This window comes from Leishmania panamensis, assembly GCF_000755165.1.
Source record: "Leishmania panamensis strain MHOM/PA/94/PSC-1 chromosome 31 sequence".
In the NCBI taxonomy this organism is placed as follows: Eukaryota; Euglenozoa; class Kinetoplastea; order Trypanosomatida; family Trypanosomatidae; genus Leishmania; species Leishmania panamensis.
The window spans coordinates 116,175-133,787 of NC_025878.1; the positions used below are offsets into that span (position 1 = coordinate 116,175).

Genomic DNA, 17,613 nt, shown 5'->3' on the forward strand with positions numbered 1-17,613 from the left:
TTGTTGAAGAGAGAGAGAGGAGAATAATACTCGTGAACAGTTGAGATAGGTAACGGTCACTGCACGCAGTAACGGAGATGGTGACGGTCGTACCACAGAGAATGCACAGCTGCGGTCCGCAATGAGGGAGAGGGGGGAAGAGACGCAGAGGTAGGTGAAATAGGTGAGGTAGCAAGAGCCATGACGTGCACGGCGCAGCACGACTCTGGGGTGACGGCAGCACAACATCGGTGGGGGCAGAGGTGCGCCGGACTTGGGAAATATGCGGGAGAGACACACACGGCCCCTTCTTTCTCCCGTGAAAGAGAGGGGAGGGGAAAAGGCGCAACATCCAAAGACGTTGCGCCTTTTGCAGCTCCTCTCCTCTTTTTCTGTTTGCCCCGCCTGACGGAGGGTGCGGGAGAGCGGAGGGCTCATGTGCGCAGGCGCGAGGGAAAGGCGAAGGAGTGCGGGAATGGGTACGGTGCAGTCAGTGAAGACGCACGCGGGAACAAGAGCGCATAACAGACAAAAATGAGAGCCGGCAGCAACAACTAACGTCGATCAAAGAGAGGCACGTCACTGTTCCCTTCATCATTGTGGTCTGGGAAGGGAAACGAGGAAGAAGAACGGTCGCCACCGCCGTGCAGAAACACTCCATCCACGAGGCACGTGCGCGCAGAGCATCGCACGTACACACAGACGCCCACGCGTGTGTGTGTGTGTGTGTGTACGTGTCGCACAGGGAGACCACGGAGTGTGCCCTGCGTGCTTCATACCGCCTCTCACCACGACTTCCCAGGAAAAAGTGCCGGCACGGTGCCGTCGGTACAGCGCGCCGCTCCGGCACACAGAGGCACACGCAAAGGAGAAAACGAAAAATGTGCCCTCACACACACTTCGCTTCATTGCCAGAGATGCGAGACCCCTCGCACGTCACAACGCCTGCGTCCGTGCATACTTGATACTGTGCCGTCACGTGTGAGGTGCCCACCAGGGGGAACGTCGTGGTGGGGTCCGTGAAGACGCCGCAGCTCCGCCGCAGGGATATGAAGTGAATGGACAAGTCCTCACCATCTCCCGCAACGGCATCGCTGACGATAGACACAACAAAGCGCACCTCTGGCACAGCGGCCCTCGAGGGGGTGTTGAGGGCGGATCCGTTGCCTGAGCTGGGTACGCTGCCGCTCACTACGCTTGGATCCAGTAGCGGAACAACCAATACAGCGGCGCCGTTGCTGCTCATGTTCGGCTCAACGACCACCTTCATGGACACATCACGCGCCACAATGTACGTTCTGCAGCCTGTCGCACACTCAATATCGTCGCAGGACTCGCTGACCACTTTCGCCGACTGGCTTGCCTGCCTATGAACGACTGAGAGAGCTGTGCCGTGGAGGGGAATGGGACGGGAAGCTACGACGGTGCCGAAGCTGTCAAGGGTCTCGCCCACTGTCTCCAGCGAAAGCGTCACGAACAGCTCCACCTTCCGCCGCGCTTTGAGCTCCAGAACCAGCCGTGGGCGACCCTCCGCAAAGGCATTCCTCACGCGGTACCGATGTCGGTTCCACATGGTGTAGCACACGCCCCCACCTGCAAACGCCGCAAGCACTTCTCCCCACTCCACCCACATCGTGCCCTTGTGTTCGTTTCGAGCGATTTTCACTGACGACAAGTCCGCGCAGGCTCTGGGGACAGCTACATGCGAGGGCGGACCGCAGGAGGACACCTGTCCGCTCAAGCTCGTCGCGATGGAGCCAAGGGCGCTGAGGCTGGAGTCAGGCCGGTCATACCACGTAGTGTACTTCCACTTTTTCTCGTAGTGGGTCATGTTCTTCGTCTCCCACGTCCACGGGTTCTTCAGCTGAGCCATGCGCAGATCCAGCTCCTGATAGAAGGCGACGTCGCGCAGGAAGTAAATGTGGCCGGGAAGGAACTGCGGCACTGTGTCCTTCACAGGCAGAATTCGGGAGGAGCGCTTGCGGGACAGGTCAACGGTCGCGCTCGACTGCTCGTCCGAGGGGCCTGGGGAGAACAGAAGCACCGTGCAGCCGGCCCGCACACTGAGCTCGAGGTAGTGGAAAAGCGATCGGGACGAGTGGTCGTTCGGCTTCAGTGCGGCAGCTGTCCACATGGAGTCCAGAAAGCGCACTGGGAATCCGGTGAAGTCCCCGAGGGCCTCCATAGTATCGACGAGACACGTCGCCGCGTATGAGCCAAGCGACTTGGCGTACGCCTTCTCTAGCAGCTGCACCCACAGCCGACGCGGGTCCTCGGGACAGCGCGCAAACAGCGGCCCTCTCAGCGACGCAGGGACGTAGTCGTCGACAAGGTAGGCATGCCACCACCCATTGTGCAGGAGCGTCACGCGGTAGCAGCCCAGAGCCCTCTCCATCTTGCCCACGTGCGCGCTCACAGGATGACGAAACATCCATCGCACATGGACAGGGAACTGCGCCACCGCCGCTATCGCAGCTACTACCGTGTGGTTGCTCAGCTCTCCCTGCTTCACCAGGAAACAGGAGATCTCACCGCGGAAGAGACGAGTCTGCGAAACCTCGGCAAGGTTGATGTACTCTTCCGGCCGCCGCCATGTGACGGCCGGGATGGCGACTACGTCGAACTCAGGGCGGTAGAGACTCTCCGCACTCGGGCGGAAGTTGAGGTCGGTGAAGCGGAGGTGGTTCTTGAGGCAGCACTTGAGGTACGCCTGCTGGTCCGAGGCGCGGCTCCACTTGCCGAGCAGCTTGCGAACGGCGTTGATATCGGCGTTGGTCTTGCGCAGTGACTGCGTAACAGACGGGGAGACGTAGTCCAGCGGCACCGGCACTCGCTTCGCCAAGAAGTGCGGCATATGCGCCACTCCACTCATGAAGAAGTACGTTTCTTCAGGCAAGACGGCGATCGTAACCTCCGTCTCCCCTGTGCCTGCGATGGGGGCGAGCATGGCGCGTTCGTTGATCTTCTCGTCGCCGCGCAGACAGCACTGCACGCGCACCACCATCAACTCCTGCAGGGTGTCGTTGTAGAAGTAGTACTCACCATTTGGGGTCTTGATCTTGTACAGCATGCCCTCCGCGAAGACCCGTGTGACGAGGCCGGAGACGCTCGGCTGGCCAAAGCGGAAGCGGGTAGATGGAATGTAGGGTGTGGGGAAGCAGTTGAAGTCATCGAACTCATCGCTATAAGGATCGTCGTCATCTCCCTTGTCGCAGCCCTCCTCCTCCTCCTCCTCAACCTGCTGCAGGAAGCGCTGTGCCTCCGTCAGGTTGTCCCCTGTCCTCGCTGCCACCACCTTCTTGTCCGGCGAGTCCACGAGCTGCGGCACCGACTCACCACGGGAGTGATGTGCAGAAACCGCGCTGCGCTGTGTAAACTGGTGAGGGTTGCCGCGGCTAGTGGGCAAGCAAGCTAGCAGCACCTCTTCTTTGCGCTCCAGTAGCTCACGGCACGCCGATGTAGCGAGGCGATAGCGAGGCACCGCCTTCTGATGCTCCTCGAGGTAGTCGTAGACGACGTGTAGCACCTCCGGGTCCGAGACAGCGCACACAAAAGCCACCAATTTCTCTGCGGCAACGCGGTTCGCCGGTGAGATCTGCAGGCTGTCGGCGAGACCGTATTGCCGCGTCTTGGGACGTTCTTCAGGCAAAACTGAGTCCGCCGTGAGACTCGAGGTGGACTCTATGAGGGCCACCTCTGTCGAACCCAACTCGAAGGGCTGCACCACGTGCTGCAGCCCTGTGGGTGCAGGGGAGATGCGCGAGGGATCCTTCTTTGCCGCCCCACGAACCGGACGACTCCCAACACCGCTCGACTCCGGGGCTGCGGTGGATCTCAAGCAGGGTCTTCGGGAGCGCAGCCAATGCTTCGTGCTTGTGTTCGGCGGCGGCGGCTGTACCTGAAGCGAAGCAGGCTTATCATCCCCTACTGGTGGCATGGCAATGACGTCGGGGGACAACACCTTCGACTGCAAGCCAAAGCGACCCGCAGGCTTTCCTTTGACACCATCAGCGCCTTGCGCACCAGCCCTCGGCGCCTCAAAAAGCTCGACTGGCCGCTGACTCCCTGGTGCCGGCTGCGGCCTGCGGAGCTCGCGCCTCGCCGCAAGAAAGTTTTCCTCCGTGGAAGCCGAGGATACCTCTGCCAGGCTGTTTGCGACGGATGAAGGTGGCGCCACATCGGTAGTGCTTGCCGCCGTTGCTATCTTCTCCGCAGGCGGCAGGGTCGCTCTCCGAATCAGCCGTGGCGTACCCGTCGGTGGAGTGGTGTCTGGAAACTTGGACAGCTGAGTCTCAGGCTGCTGCTGCACAGTGGCGGCTGCCGCTGAGTTGGTCGGCACACCAGCCACCGGCCCCTTCTTGCCGTGTAAGGGGGCAATGCGCCGCGGCGGCACCATGTTGATACGCGACGCAAGCCACAGCGGAGAGTCTGCTGTCGCGTCACCCTTGGTAAGGGTGGTGTGAGTGCTCATCGTCGCCGGTGCTTTCATTATGAGCGTAGGATCTTTGGTGGTGCTGGCAGCTACGGTCGGCGCTCTCCTTCCCTCGGTGGGATTCGTTGGGGAGTCATCAGTGACTTCCTTCTTCGCCTTTAGAGCCGCGGTGAGCAAGGAGCTTGCGCCTGTCACGGCACTCTGAAGTCCTGTCACGAGGCTGGAGAACGGTGTGACGTCCTGTCCCGGCGGGGTCAGCAGTCCGACAGTGCCTGACGAACTCAAAGACAAGGAATCGCCCGCTTCATCGTCTGCAATGGGGCTGCCCAGTTGTCGCTTGGACACCTCGCGCAGCACCAGCATCTCAGTGCTGTGGTCATCCTCCAGCCACTTGGCAGCCTCAATCTTCAGAGACCGGGTGCGGTAAGGCGGCGGCTTCGGCTTTTTCTTTCGGCTAAGAGCCGCCGCCACGGCAGAGGCAGTCCCCAGTGCCCCACCCAGGCCACACAACTTCGGGCGCGAGACGAGTGCATCGCTGCACTTCGGTGTAAAGTGCGTCGGCACGGCAGGAAGGGTGGGCACAACGACAGTGCTCACCTCGGTAGTACTTGTGGACTGATCGTTGCCATGGAGCCGGAATCCTCGCGAAATCCCAGGGCGAGGGCTCAGCACGGCAGGTTTGAAAGACGTCGTAACAGCTTCCTGGCGCTCCAGAGCGAAAGGCGCACCAGGACTGGGGCGGTACCCGGCAGAGCCTCCGTGGGACACCGAGTCGAGAAAGTTCGAGTCCGTCCCGTACGGGGTATGCGACACCTCCGAGAAGGGCAGTGAGTCGAAGCTGTCCATCTTCATGACGGACCAATTCGCATCTTTAAAGGACCCGGCTGGGTCGCTGCACATCATCTCTGAGTCGTCCGATGACGTAGACACCACAGCGAGCGGGACCTTGGGCATGGCGACTCTACGTGTGTATGCCCTCTCTCCCTCTGCTATAAGAGAGAGGGGGGAGGGGTGATGGGCACTGCGAAGCGACACGGCGACGCACGCTCTACTGACAGGGCAAGAGGAAATGAAAAAGGCGCACAGACGCAACTACAATCCAGCGTCAATGATACGGTGGAGGGTCGAGCTGATCGAGAAGGGGGGAGGGCAAAAGACGGGCTTATCAACGAACAGGAGGAGCGAAGCACCAACACGACAGGGAGAGCCGACAGAGAGGGAGGGAGGGGGCAGAAGAAACGGAAAACAAAAAGAAGAGAAACGAATGGCAACAATGATGGCGCCCCACTGCACTGCCTGGTGTTGGCGACACCACCGAGAAATCGGAGAGGTGGAGAAGAGAAGAGACAAAGAGAAGAGCGTAGACGCAAACGCTCAGGTATGATGTGCGAGTGCACCCGAGTAGAAGGCCACACAGCGATGAGCACACACACACACGCAGAGAGAGAGAGAGAGAGAAAGACACACGCACACACATACATCAATTGTTGAATATACACAAAGTGAGAGCCAAATGAATATCTCGTTTCCTCCCTCACGCAGCTACGCACAAGTAGGAGCAATGAAAAAAAAGCGAAACAAATGCGACCTACGATCAGAGTTGCGTGACTGCGTTGCTGAGTGAGCACGTGTGATGCAAATTTGCCGTAATCATCCGAGACACCCCAATGATGGGAGAAACAAACAGGCGAGAGAAATAAGAGAGAGAGAGAGAAGTGACTTCAAGAAATCCCCTGAGTGGAGGCACAGCGGAAAGAACTCGTAAAGCAACACACACGCACACACACACACACATCGAGCTCAAGGCAGATGGGGAGGGGAATGAGTAGCAGCGGTGGTGGCAGGCGATGGTAATACTCGCAATGCAACAGTACCGTTCTGAAGAAAGAGCAGGAGAAGTGAGGGGTGTCTGTGTGAGTGTTTGTGGGGGGAGGGGAGTCCACTGAAAAGAAGAAAGAGAAAATGACTCAGCGCGCCTCTATGTCGAGATCGGCCGTGAAGAACGCCTGTGTCTTCCTTGTCCACTTCGTCCTCCCTCCGGTAAACGAAGGCGCACACGGCCAAAGTTGAATTTGGCGTGTGGTGGTTGTCACTTCGCCCCTTTCTCACCCGGTCCGGAGGGAGGAGGAGGAGGGAAGAGGTCGCGGCTGGCACTTCTACTCTCTGCAGTCTGGAGTGTCCGTGTGGAGTTGGTGGAGAAGGGGAGGAGGGTAGAGGGTGGAGTAGTGAGCTGCTTGCATTTTTTTTTTGCTGGGCTCATGCACGTCGGTGAAAACGGACAGCGGCAATGCGCCCTGCGCAGAAAGCGGGGCTGGAAGACTCACGCCTCCCGCAGCCCTGCAGCTGGAGGGTGCCACACGCAGGATGCAGGAGAGACCTCAAGGGCCTTTCGCGTCTCATCCAGAAATAGGGCCCACCTCTTGCGCGCCCGCAGGGTTGTATACTGACCCCAGGGGACAAGGGAGCGCCGCACCTCGGCACGTCGGCCTTCACCTGCGTGTAATCGGATGCACGCGACTGTCTCTGAACTCCACTCCTACATCCGTGTCTTTTCAAATGCAAGTGACGCCCAGGCAACATAGGCCACTGCAGACAGACCCAAACACAAATGCGCGGCGATATAACCAGCGAACTCGGGCACCGCATGACATGCGTGGTGGCGCACGAGTGCTGCGCTGCCTGCGCGGAGAAGGAGAAAGAATACAAGAGAAGGAGGAAAAGAGGGAGGAGAGGAAGAAGATCAACAACACCGACGAGAAGAACAGATCCACGACACCCCAACACGACGGAAAGAGACTGGCATGTTCGCCGGCAATGCCCCCCCTCCTTCCAAAAGTGCAGCGCATATTCCAACGTGCGGCACAATACAGACGGCAGCGCCATCACAGGTAAATGCACTCGCTGTGCTAGTGAGCCTCAGCTGTGCTTGTCCTCTCACAGGTGTACATGGGTCCAGGGGTTGATGTATCCGGCTGTTGCTGCTGTGGTACATCGCTTCCGCCGAGAACGAGTGTGACAGAGACTCCCGTGCTGTAATACATGCGCAGCTGCTTTGGTGAGCTGCTTTGGTAGTTCCAGGATGTCGCGCTCACTTCCATCGAGGACTCACGAAGGATCGGCTGAACAAGACTCGAAAAGAGAGTAGTCCCTGGCTTCGTCGTCATGAAGCGCACCGTCGCTGTGCTGCTCTCGGGCGTTGCCAGCGGCGCTGCGGTGGACCGTGATTCTGCCACGACCAGTTGGGCCGTTATGGTGTAGGCCACATCGGAAGAGATGGAGCTCACAAACGGCACTGCATAGTAAGGGCCCTGACACGGGTCCAGCAGGTACCCGGCAGCCACCTCACGCTCGTACACAAAATGCGGCTCTTGAGCGAGGTCGAACGCGTCAGGAGAGTCGCCGTTGCTCCCCAGAAAGTGAGTGCTGTCGCCACTGCCCTTGGAGTACAGCAGGCAGCTGAGGCCCGCTAATGTTTGACCTGCACCGATTAAGGTGTCTTCATCTTTCAATGTCAGCGTCGACAGTCCGGTCTCATCGAGGTGCCGCTGTGTAACGCTCACCAAGAGGCGCGTCGGCGCTGTCGCTGTCACCTGCAGCACCACAGACGGCTGGCGCTGTGTGAACTGACCCTGCACCTTTGCCACACCCCAGTCGCTCGTCAATGGTGCTACACAACCGCCTTGGAAGTACTGCGGTAAGTCCTCCAGCGCCATCCACACCGTGTCCCCCGCCGTCTCCCCCATAGCGAACACGAGATCGCTCACCTCGTTCACCCACAGCTTTCCGGCGCGGCGCCAAAGGTCAAGCCATGACTCGGCGGGCCTTCTCTTCTCAGCTGTCTGACGCAGACGTACGACGCACTGCCCGTCACGGAGCGTCTCGAGCCCCAGCACTACGGTGGCGGCGTTGGGGTCAAGTCCGACATCCCCGTACAACGCTTCCAGCGGATCGCCCTTTTTCTGGGTGCGGGCAGCGCTGCTTAAGTAGGGTCGCAGCCAACACACCACGCTCGGCATCTCCGTCGTGCGCTGCCGCAGCAGTCGCTTCATGAGCGCAAAGAAGCGCGTTGCCTTGGCGGTAGAGTCCCGCAAGTCCTCGCGTCCTGGCCAAATCTCGTGCAACACCTTACATGGCCCTCCGGTGAACGCACTGACAAAGTATTCCAGGGGAGCATTCAGGGTTGCCGCGTAGGAGCCAAGCACCTTTGCACAGGCCTTCTCGAGCAGAAGCAGCCACAATACACGCAGGTCGTCAGCAGAATGGCTGAACTCGGGGCACCGTGCAGCCGCAGGAAAGAACTCGTCCACGATCCAGGGACACCACCAGCCCCCTGTGCACAGCTCGACGTGATGAGCACCGACCGCCCGGTCACGCTTACCCTGTCGTGCCCCTTGCGGGTGAATGAAAAGACGGCGCAGCGCCTGCGGCCAGCGACACGCAAGCCCTGCTGCCGCAGAGAGAAAGAGGTGATTGGGAAACAGACGCCCCGTGCGCAGACCCTCTGGATGAAGGACGGCGCCGCGAAAGAGACGTACCTCACGACGGACGCTGTCATCGTTGGGGAGGTAGCTGATAGGCAGGCGCCAGTGCAGCGGGGGCACGTAGAAGCTGTCCTGGCCGCTGCGGTAGAGGGAAGCGTGGCTTGGGAAAAAATGCAGGTCGACAAACCGAATCTGCTTCGCCACACAGTCGGCGACGAGGTGCGCTGTCGACACGCTATGGCGAACGGGTACAGCGACATCTGCGTACGAGGTGGAGAGAACGCTCCAGTGCTGCTGCGGCTCCGTGCACAGCGCCTCATCCTCTTCAGCCGTTGCTACACACCTCGGCAGAAGCGCTGCTTTGCAGAGGCTGTCAAATCCCATCACACGGCCTGTTAGGAACACTTTGGTCTCCTCAGGCCCCAGCTCCATCGCCAGCTCCTGCTCCGCCCCTGCTCCGGTTACCGTCACAGAGTTCCCTGGCGTCACCGTCGAGCCAGCTGCAATGCGGTATCGCACCTGCACCGTGTAGTACCGAGTGTCGTTGTAGAAGGCCCAGTCGCCCCCGTCCGTGAGGATACGGTAGAGCACACCTTCATCAATCACGGCGGACACGATGCCTTTCACAGAAGGGCCACAGTAGCGGAAGAGCGACGCCGCCCGCCCCCACGTAGCGGGCACTGGCAGAGAGTCGAGACGGATAGTGGTCTCGTCAAAATCGTCCGGGACCGACGAACTGGTGGCTACAGATGGGTTGCCCTGCGGCAACACACCCGATGCACCAGGCGAGGTGGGGCACAAGACTGTGCACCCCAGAGACATGGAGAAGGAAACTGGCAAGTTAGGATTTGATGACGCCGTCGCGTCTTCTGAGAGCGGTGGTAAAGCCACCGGTCGGGCCATCTCGCGTAGCTCCCCAATTCGTGTGTGGAGACTCTCGAGTCTCTGCTCCAGCACTGAGCGGCGCGCCGCCTGCTCACGGCAGCGCGCAAGACGCTCTTCCAGCCGCTGCTGCTTCTTAGAGTTCGCTGCGACGGCAGCCCTAAGAGACGCGACAGACTCGGCGTCTAGCCGAAATTTGCGATGGGGCTCCACCATCGTCTAGTGCGCGGAGGTGATTGAAGGGAAACACGGCAACACTAAAGCCCACCGCCCCCCTGCAGCATGTCTCTGCGTGAGAATAGAAAGCGGGAGGAAGGGGGTCGTCGTGCCCCGGAATTCAGCGTCTTTTCCCTCTTCTCTAAGCCAGCAAAGGCACAACCTCGAAGAAGATTTGCCTCTTTCTCTGAGTATGGCCACTTCCGTTCCTTCACCAGCGTGAGAAAGACAGAGAGGGGCGAGAGAGATGGAAGGAGAGAGAGAGAGTGTGTATGTGCGTGTCAGACACCTACACCGAGGCCATGAGCGGGTCGGCATAGTCGTCTCAGTCCATCCGATTTCTGGCGTCTGCGCCATCGGGCCGCCCACACCGAGGCCATACCGGCGGGAGTAGAGCGCGCCCTCTGCACAAGAGCGTCGCTACGCGCATACGCTGTGCTTCTGCACAGACGAGAGTGCGGTGCCACCCGTCCCTCTCCCACTCCGTCTCACCGGATGGAAAGATGAAGGGGGTCGAAAAGGTCGTGGAGACGCACTCTAAAGAGAGACCGAGAGAACACATATGGATAGTGAAGGGGGCGAACACATCGCTGGCGCACCTTCAGTGATAAGTGCGCGCCACAAGTGCACCTGCCAAGGAGGATGAAGAAGGCATCCTCGTGGGCGGAAAACCCGAAATAAACTTTCATCGTGCACTCCCCCCGGTCGAGGTCGTGGAGCCGCTAATCTACAGAGCAAAATGCCACCCACCCACCCCATCAGCAACTAAAATCCACCAGCAAAGGAGTGAAGCACAGCACACCTCCGCAGGGCTAATGCACCCGCACTTGCAGGCTTAGGGAAGAAGGAATAAACGTAAGAGAAAGAAAAGAGAGGGCGCGCGTTCGTCGTCAGCGCACCCTGCCTACGGCGCGCCTCTCCATCCCTTGATCGGCTCGGCGTACGTACTGCTTGGCGAGGGCGAGGGCGAGAGGCTCAGGCAACAATACAAGAAGAAGTGCGGAAGGAGATGCCGGGGAAGCAGCGCTCTACAACATGTAGCGTGCCACAGGAAGGCATCATGATGTCCGTGTTAATGAGGTCACGTTACACACACAGAGAGAGAGAGAGCTGATCCGCTTGCCTACCGCTCCTTTCAGCGCAAGCAAGATAGAAAACGCATGGGTGAGGTCCCACACCCTCAAGCATTGAGTGCGCCTCTGTGCTCGATCCCCATGCACTTGTTGTGCGACTGGCTTCCACAGATTGCGCGGGCCAATGCAAAGGTGCCACGCTGAGAAAATGCCCAGACATCCAAACAACCCTTTTTAGAATAGCGGAGAAACGACACAAAAGAAAAAATAGAAGGGCGCCAAGAGGGGCGCAGGAGTACAACAGCTGATGTGCCCACCCACTCCAGCATTGCTAATAGACATCACGGAAGGACATGAATGGGAGCGGCCCACTAAACCCGGTAAAGGCACCACGACATGCACCGACACACAGGTAGAGCGCCTTTGCCACCTTCAGAGCAACGCTCATCAGCTCCTCCTCCTAAAATAAAACGCTCAACACAGCCAAAGAGGCATGCATAAGCTGCAGCTGTATGTGCCCATTCCAGCACGAACAAGCTAGCAAGGACGCACCGACAGCTACAGCCCACGCATGCCGCTGTGTCACTACGGCTACACTCGCATCCTCTACGGGCGAACCGTCGGCCACCCGATCGGGTCATGCGTCCCAACAGCCTCCCCCCACGTCCCTCCTCGTCCCCCCATCGCATGCACGCTGCGCAACGGCCGCCAGACCCACTCCACTGGGCTGCACGCCTCCGTCCAGTCCGGCAGCATCCAGCGGCCAGCCCCAGGGCGCACGTGGTGGCGTCTGTCCCCCGGCTCACAGAGAGTGCTCCAGGCGCATGCCGGGCGAGCCCAAGGAGGAGCCGGCCAGCCGCGCGGCAGGGCCCTCGGCCACCCCGCAGCGGGGCGTGAAGACCCGTCGCGCGGGAGTCTGGACGCCGCGATGGTGCAGTCCGCGCCGTCCTCGCCGTGCATCCAGCACCCGTGCCCCGTCAGCCCACATGGTCGGACGTACAAGATGCCGCGCGCCTCGCACACATGCGCGGTGGCGCCGATCCGCCTGCGTCCCTTCGCGCCGATCCCTCTTGCTCGGCTGGCCCCCGGCTCCCTGGTGTCGACGTAATGCGCCATGCCAGCTCCGCTTGACAGCGCGCGAGCACCATGCTCACATCTCGAGGGGGTGCTTGGGACCTGCTTCAGGCCAACGCTGCGGTCGGTGGCGGGCGTGTCTGGATGGCTTGCACGCGTGTGCCGCGACAGGCGGGGCGGTGCCATGCGTCCGTGGTGGCAGGGGGCCGGTCGGTGGGTACGCGTCGGTGCGCAAACAGCCCATGCGCTCCTATACCTGCCGGATCGCCGGCACGACCTGGGGTCAGCCCCGGCAAGCGCGACCACGGCCGCACTTCTCATCGGCACAGCGCCAGCCCAGACCTCTCCGCCGACACCAAGAGTCCGCAGTCGTACCCGAGGGCAGGCTGCAGGCTCGTGGCCTCCCTAGATGAGGGGGGTGGAGGGGCGAACCCTGACACCACGGCGAGATGGCCGGCATCATCAGGGACAGAAAACAACGAGTGATACCCAAACAACAAAGAAAGAAGAGAGCAAACGATTTCATAGCGCTTCAGACGTAGCTGAGTGCCGACAGAGCCGTGCGGGCGCATGCAGCGCGCGGCAGACGTACAGCGGCCGTGCGCAAGGGAAAAGAAAAAGTGTAGATCGGTCAATATCCAAAGGCGAAAAAGGGGGGAGAATTCTGTAGCGATTCAAACTTTTGCCCCTCAGCCCCCCTTAGCCAATAGTGCTGCCGCATCCTATGCGCACACGCCCGTCAGGACCGCGGATCTGAAACGACGCCACTGCCACGTCCTCGAGCTGCGATGTCGAGAAGTCCCGCCGGTTGTGAAACACCGGTGAGCTGGACAACAGCTGCATAAGTCGCACTCGCAGCTTTCCTGACGTTGTCACCGGTGTGGAGGAGACCAAGCCCACTGTGAAAAGCTTGTTGTTCATCTCGCCCAGCGAGCGAGGAATAACATAGTACGGATGCACCGAGGGCTGAAAGGTCACACGGAGCGCTGTGTCCCGGCCTAGGATGAAGCTCAGTTGTTCTGTGTGGATGTCTGGGTTGGTGGAGCAAACGTGCCGAATGCGCTGGTCAGCCGGTGGGTCACTGCCGGCGTCGTCGCATCCCTCATTCTCACTGCGACGGCTGCTGACAGAGAGCATCAGTGGACGTAGCGCACGGTGCGGGTGATCTGCAGGTATGCCGCGATCGTCCTCCTGCGACAAGATGCAGTATGCCTCCACAGGACTTGCGTCCTCACTGGAGTCGTCGACACGCACCTCCAACACGAAAGAGGGAATCCCGTCAGTGAAAGAGCCTCGCACACGGCAGTCGTGCGCCCAATCCCAACGACAGCAACACACTCCGCCCCCCTCAAACATTGCTAGCGCCTCAGACCAGTCCAGCCACAAACTCGCTTCCTCCGGCCTGCCATCACCGTCCACCCCGCACAAAGCGGCTAGGTGCGGCTCCTGCTGCCATAGTGCGCTCTTAGCGTACCACAACCCGCTGCTGTCCATCTTCAAGGTGGGGCAGCGAATCTGAAGAAGGCGAGAGCCGCCGTGCCGAACAAGTCGCAGGACCGTGTACGACATACCAAACACCACGCCCATCTGCGCTGCCTGGGACTCGGCCGGTCCGTCGTCCGGCAGGCTCAGACACACAAGGTAGCCGCGTTGGTGCACCTCCTCTAAGAAGACAAAGAGCTGCTCGGACTGTGGGCTGTAGGACGTAGGCTTACTCGCGCAGGCACCGGTGCTGTCCTGCGCCACCGCCGCCCACTCCTCATCGAACCGAAACGTTGGATAGCCGGTGAGATCCTGCAGTGCCTCGAGCGGATCACCGCACTGAATGGCAGCGTAAGAGCCGTGCAGCTTCGCGTACGCCTTTTCCAGCAGCGGGTACCAGAGCTTGCGCAGGTCGTGCGAGCAGCGCCCCAGGTCCGGGCCCTTGAGCGACGCAGGCAAGTAGCTATCGACAACTGTCGATGTCCACCAGCCGCCGTGGTTCAGTGTGACACGGTACGCCCCGGCCGCCCGCTCACGGCTGCCGGCATCCGTAGAGACGGGGTGCCGAAAAATTCGAACGACGTGCGTGGGGTACTCAGCGAGAGAGCAAGCGGCACTGCATAGGTACGCATCGCCGCCTTCCCCCGCACACGGGTCTGTCGGAAGCACCGCGCGAGCAAAGAGGCACGCTTCAGAGCGCTGTGTGGCGGGAAGGTACTCGAAGGGACGCCGCCAGGGTATATCCCAGAGAAAGAGGTCATCGACACCTTTGCGGTAGAGCGATGCGCTACAGGGCGGGAAGCCGGGGTCCACAAAGTGCTGCCCATCCGAAGACCCCTCAGCAGCGACAGCAGCGGTCCATTTGCTGCCTTGGGTCGCACAACACTCCAGCACGTCCTCGGTAGTGAGCAGCGAGACACTCGACTTTCCTGTCTGGTAGGCGAAGTGGTTCAGCAGAGCGCGCGCAGACACGGTAGAGGCAGTCGCATGGGGGTTCGTATAGCTGAAATCTACAGGTACGGCGGTAGACCGATTCTTAAAGCCGTTCACTTCACCTACAAGCAGCACCTCCGTCTCCTGGGGCCAAACCATCACCTGCGTCTCATACTCGCCCGACGCCCGCTGGTGCACCGATGCGTGAGGACCGGCCGTGATGACGGAGGAGGCGCCGACAATATACTTCACATGCATCGTGTACTGCTGCGAGTCGTTGTAAAACAGCCACGACCCATCGGCTGCGGTGCAGCGGTAAAGACTTCCACTCTTGAAAACCGGTGTGTAGCAACCAACGACGGTGGGCTGTCCGTAGCGGTACGGCTGCAGTTTGCAAGCGGCGTCGTACGGATTCAGGTAGGGGCACACCTTCAGTGGATCGATGTGGGCCTCGCCGAACTCGTCTCTAGCAACCAGCGAGGAGACGCCGCGGGTGGTGCTGACGCTGGCTGCTGTCGCCGCAACTCCGTTCGAGTTCGACGGTGACAGAGTGTTGGTGGCTGACGCCTGTGATATTCCTCTGGTCATGGCAGCCGCTATGGCGGCGCTGTAGAGGTGCTGCTGCTCCGCCTCCAACCGTGCGCATTCCTCCTCCAGCTCTTCCAGCTCCTTCTCCTGCTGCTTGCAGTACAGTATGTAATGGCGAATAAGGTCGTACGCGTCGGCGTCGCGCACGTCGCTCGTAAGAAACGCAAAGTCGCCGCTGTCGTCGCTCGTGATCTCCGAGGCAGACAGGTTCCCCTGCAGTGCGAGGCTGGTACTGACACGATGACTGGCACGGCGCCGAACGCCTTTGCTTGATACCTCCAAGTCAATGGGGCACCCGCTGTTACTGTGGAAATTTTTGAAGGTTGGCAAGAAGCTAGCCCCCAACGTTGACGTTAAAGACGTTGCAGAGAGACCGTGAGCCTGCGCTGGCGTGGCACTGCCCGTGGTGATTGCAGCCAGCATTTCACTCGCAGAGTCTGAGGAAGAGAAAGGTGATGCGGACTGCTGCAGATACTCATCCAGCATGGCATCTGTGACGACGTCTTCACCACAGGTGGGCAGGATGACACTTCCGTCCATGGGCATTCGATACGGGTGTGCGTGTATCGTTTGGGCCGGTGTTGTGACACCACGAACTGCCGAAAAGGAAGCAACAAAGAAAAAGGCACAGGCGGCGCTGTCGGGAAAACGCGGGGGGTATGTGTGATCGCCACAAAGAGGAGGCGGCTCGGAGGTACGCAGACACGCACACTCACACACACACACACACGTCGAGGCAGGCAGGAGTATATCGGCACGGCTCCTTCCCCTCTTCAGTGCTCGGGGGGAGGGAAGGAGGGTGCAGATGTAGGCGTTCGAATGCGTAGCGAATGACAACACGACACGAACAGAGAGACGTCGACAGGGATGGGCACGTATAGGTGATGAGTGGCAGCGGTGGCGCAAGAGAGAGAGAGCGCAGAGAAGAAACATCGCCGAGGAGACCGCAATCTCCCGCAGATGACCAAGCCAAACGAGTCATTTGACTTCTTTCACTGGGGGAGAGAGGGCAGGCGGAAAAGCCATGAACATCCACGACAGGAGTGATAGAGCTACACGACGCATGCATCGTCAATAGAACACGAAACATCTGCAGGAAACTCTGTTGCTGTCACCCACACAGAATAAACACGCAGACACCGCCTACCATAAAGAGAGGGAGGAAAAGAGGCGGAGGGCCTCAGCGCACACACAAGATGTCCCTCACTCCTTTCCCCACCCTTCACGATTGAGCATTGTCTTAACAGCTCACCGAGAACATAATGACATCCAGGTAAAATCAAAAATAGAAGAGAGAGAGACGTACAGTGACATGATAACAACGCACACATACACGCTCCTCGCGCTACTCCACTGCCCTTGTGAAGGGAAAGGCAGAGGAGAGGAGGAAGAAAGAGAGGAAAGGGAGGAAAGGCTCGCGGCTGACAGTGGAAGAGAGCATGCGACGTGCGTGTCTCAAGAGGCAGCGACACCCCGATACTCGCCCAAGCCGTAGGCACTGGTCTTCCTTTCTTTTTCTCACCCACCGCTCACGTTTGGCACCGCCCTCCATCGCACCACCTTCCCTCTCATACCTCTCCTCCCCCTTCCTCTACAGGTCGTCAGTCCATGCCCTATCCACACATGCCCTCCGCACGAGGAAGAGGGGAGCGAGGGAGAGAATGAAACGGATGAAACTGTAAAGAAGAAGCGAGAGCGTCAGCATGCGTGCAACACTACAAGAAACGAAAGAGTGGACAGCCTTACAAGCGCGACATCGATACACAAATAACGGCAGATCTACCACAACGTGTCGCGGCCATCAGCACCGCTATCGGACCTACGCGCATCACCCGTGGATCGGTACAGGAAGGAGTAGACGAGAAGAGACAGTGAAAACCGAAAAAAAAAAAGGGAAAGGAGAGGCCGCCTTTGCAGAGACGCCTACGAAACGACAAAGGGGAGGACCCCAAAGGCCCCACACCACACGGAAGGCACACGAGCGCACAACGCTACACACACACATCAACGTATCCACTGAAAAGACAGAGGCGGAGAAAGGGAGGGGGCGAGGGAAGAAGCGAGGAGGGAAAGAGGAGCTAAAACAAACCCTACTCCGCCGCACCGACGCCCCTCGACCTGCTGCCCCATCTGCTCACAACGACGATACAATGAAGTACCCATACAAACAAGCGAGTGGCTCAAGCGATGCAGAGACATGAGAAGGCTGATGCCACACGAGCATCACCGGAGGTGCACACGCACACAAACTCGAGAGCGAGAACCAAATAAGACAAGAAAGAAGAGAGAGGCTTTCTTTGGCTGATGAATGACATCTCTGGTCTACTCCCCACTGTTCCTGTTCCCGTGGCCAACTTCGGAGGAGGCGTCTCAGCTCTCTGGGGGCGCACAGTGGTGGGCCTGTGGGTTCCATGTGAGTCCAGTTCATTCAGCACGTTCCTTGGGGGTGCGCGTCTCTGTGAGCACACATTTT

The 17,613-nt window shown here is 59.7% G+C and overlaps 3 protein-coding genes across 3 annotated transcripts, besides 1 other annotated feature; all 3 read right to left on the reverse strand.

Moving 5' to 3' along the window:
- Positions 1-868: 868 nt before the first annotated feature.
- LPMP_310390 (calpain-like protein, putative) lies at positions 869-3,916 on the reverse strand (the record flags this gene model as incomplete). Its single annotated transcript, XM_010703127.1, has 1 exon — positions 869-3,916. One exon carries the CDS (start codon positions 3,914-3,916, stop codon positions 869-871), a length of 3,048 nt encoding a protein of 1,015 aa, XP_010701429.1.
- A 3,401-nt stretch (positions 3,917-7,317) lies between these two features.
- LPMP_310400 (calpain-like cysteine peptidase, putative) lies at positions 7,318-9,990 on the reverse strand (the record flags this gene model as incomplete). Its single annotated transcript, XM_010703128.1, has 1 exon — positions 7,318-9,990. One exon carries the CDS (start codon positions 9,988-9,990, stop codon positions 7,318-7,320), a length of 2,673 nt encoding a protein of 890 aa, XP_010701430.1.
- Positions 9,991-11,584: 1,594 nt separating this feature from the next.
- Positions 11,585-12,605: a repeat region.
- Positions 12,606-12,836: 231 nt separating this feature from the next.
- LPMP_310410 (calpain-like cysteine peptidase, putative) lies at positions 12,837-15,686 on the reverse strand (the record flags this gene model as incomplete). The annotated part of the gene is made up of 1 exon (XM_010703129.1): positions 12,837-15,686. The coding sequence occupies one exon, from the start codon at positions 15,684-15,686 to the stop codon at positions 12,837-12,839; it is 2,850 nt and encodes a 949-aa protein (XP_010701431.1).
- Positions 15,687-17,613: the final 1,927 nt, after the last annotated feature.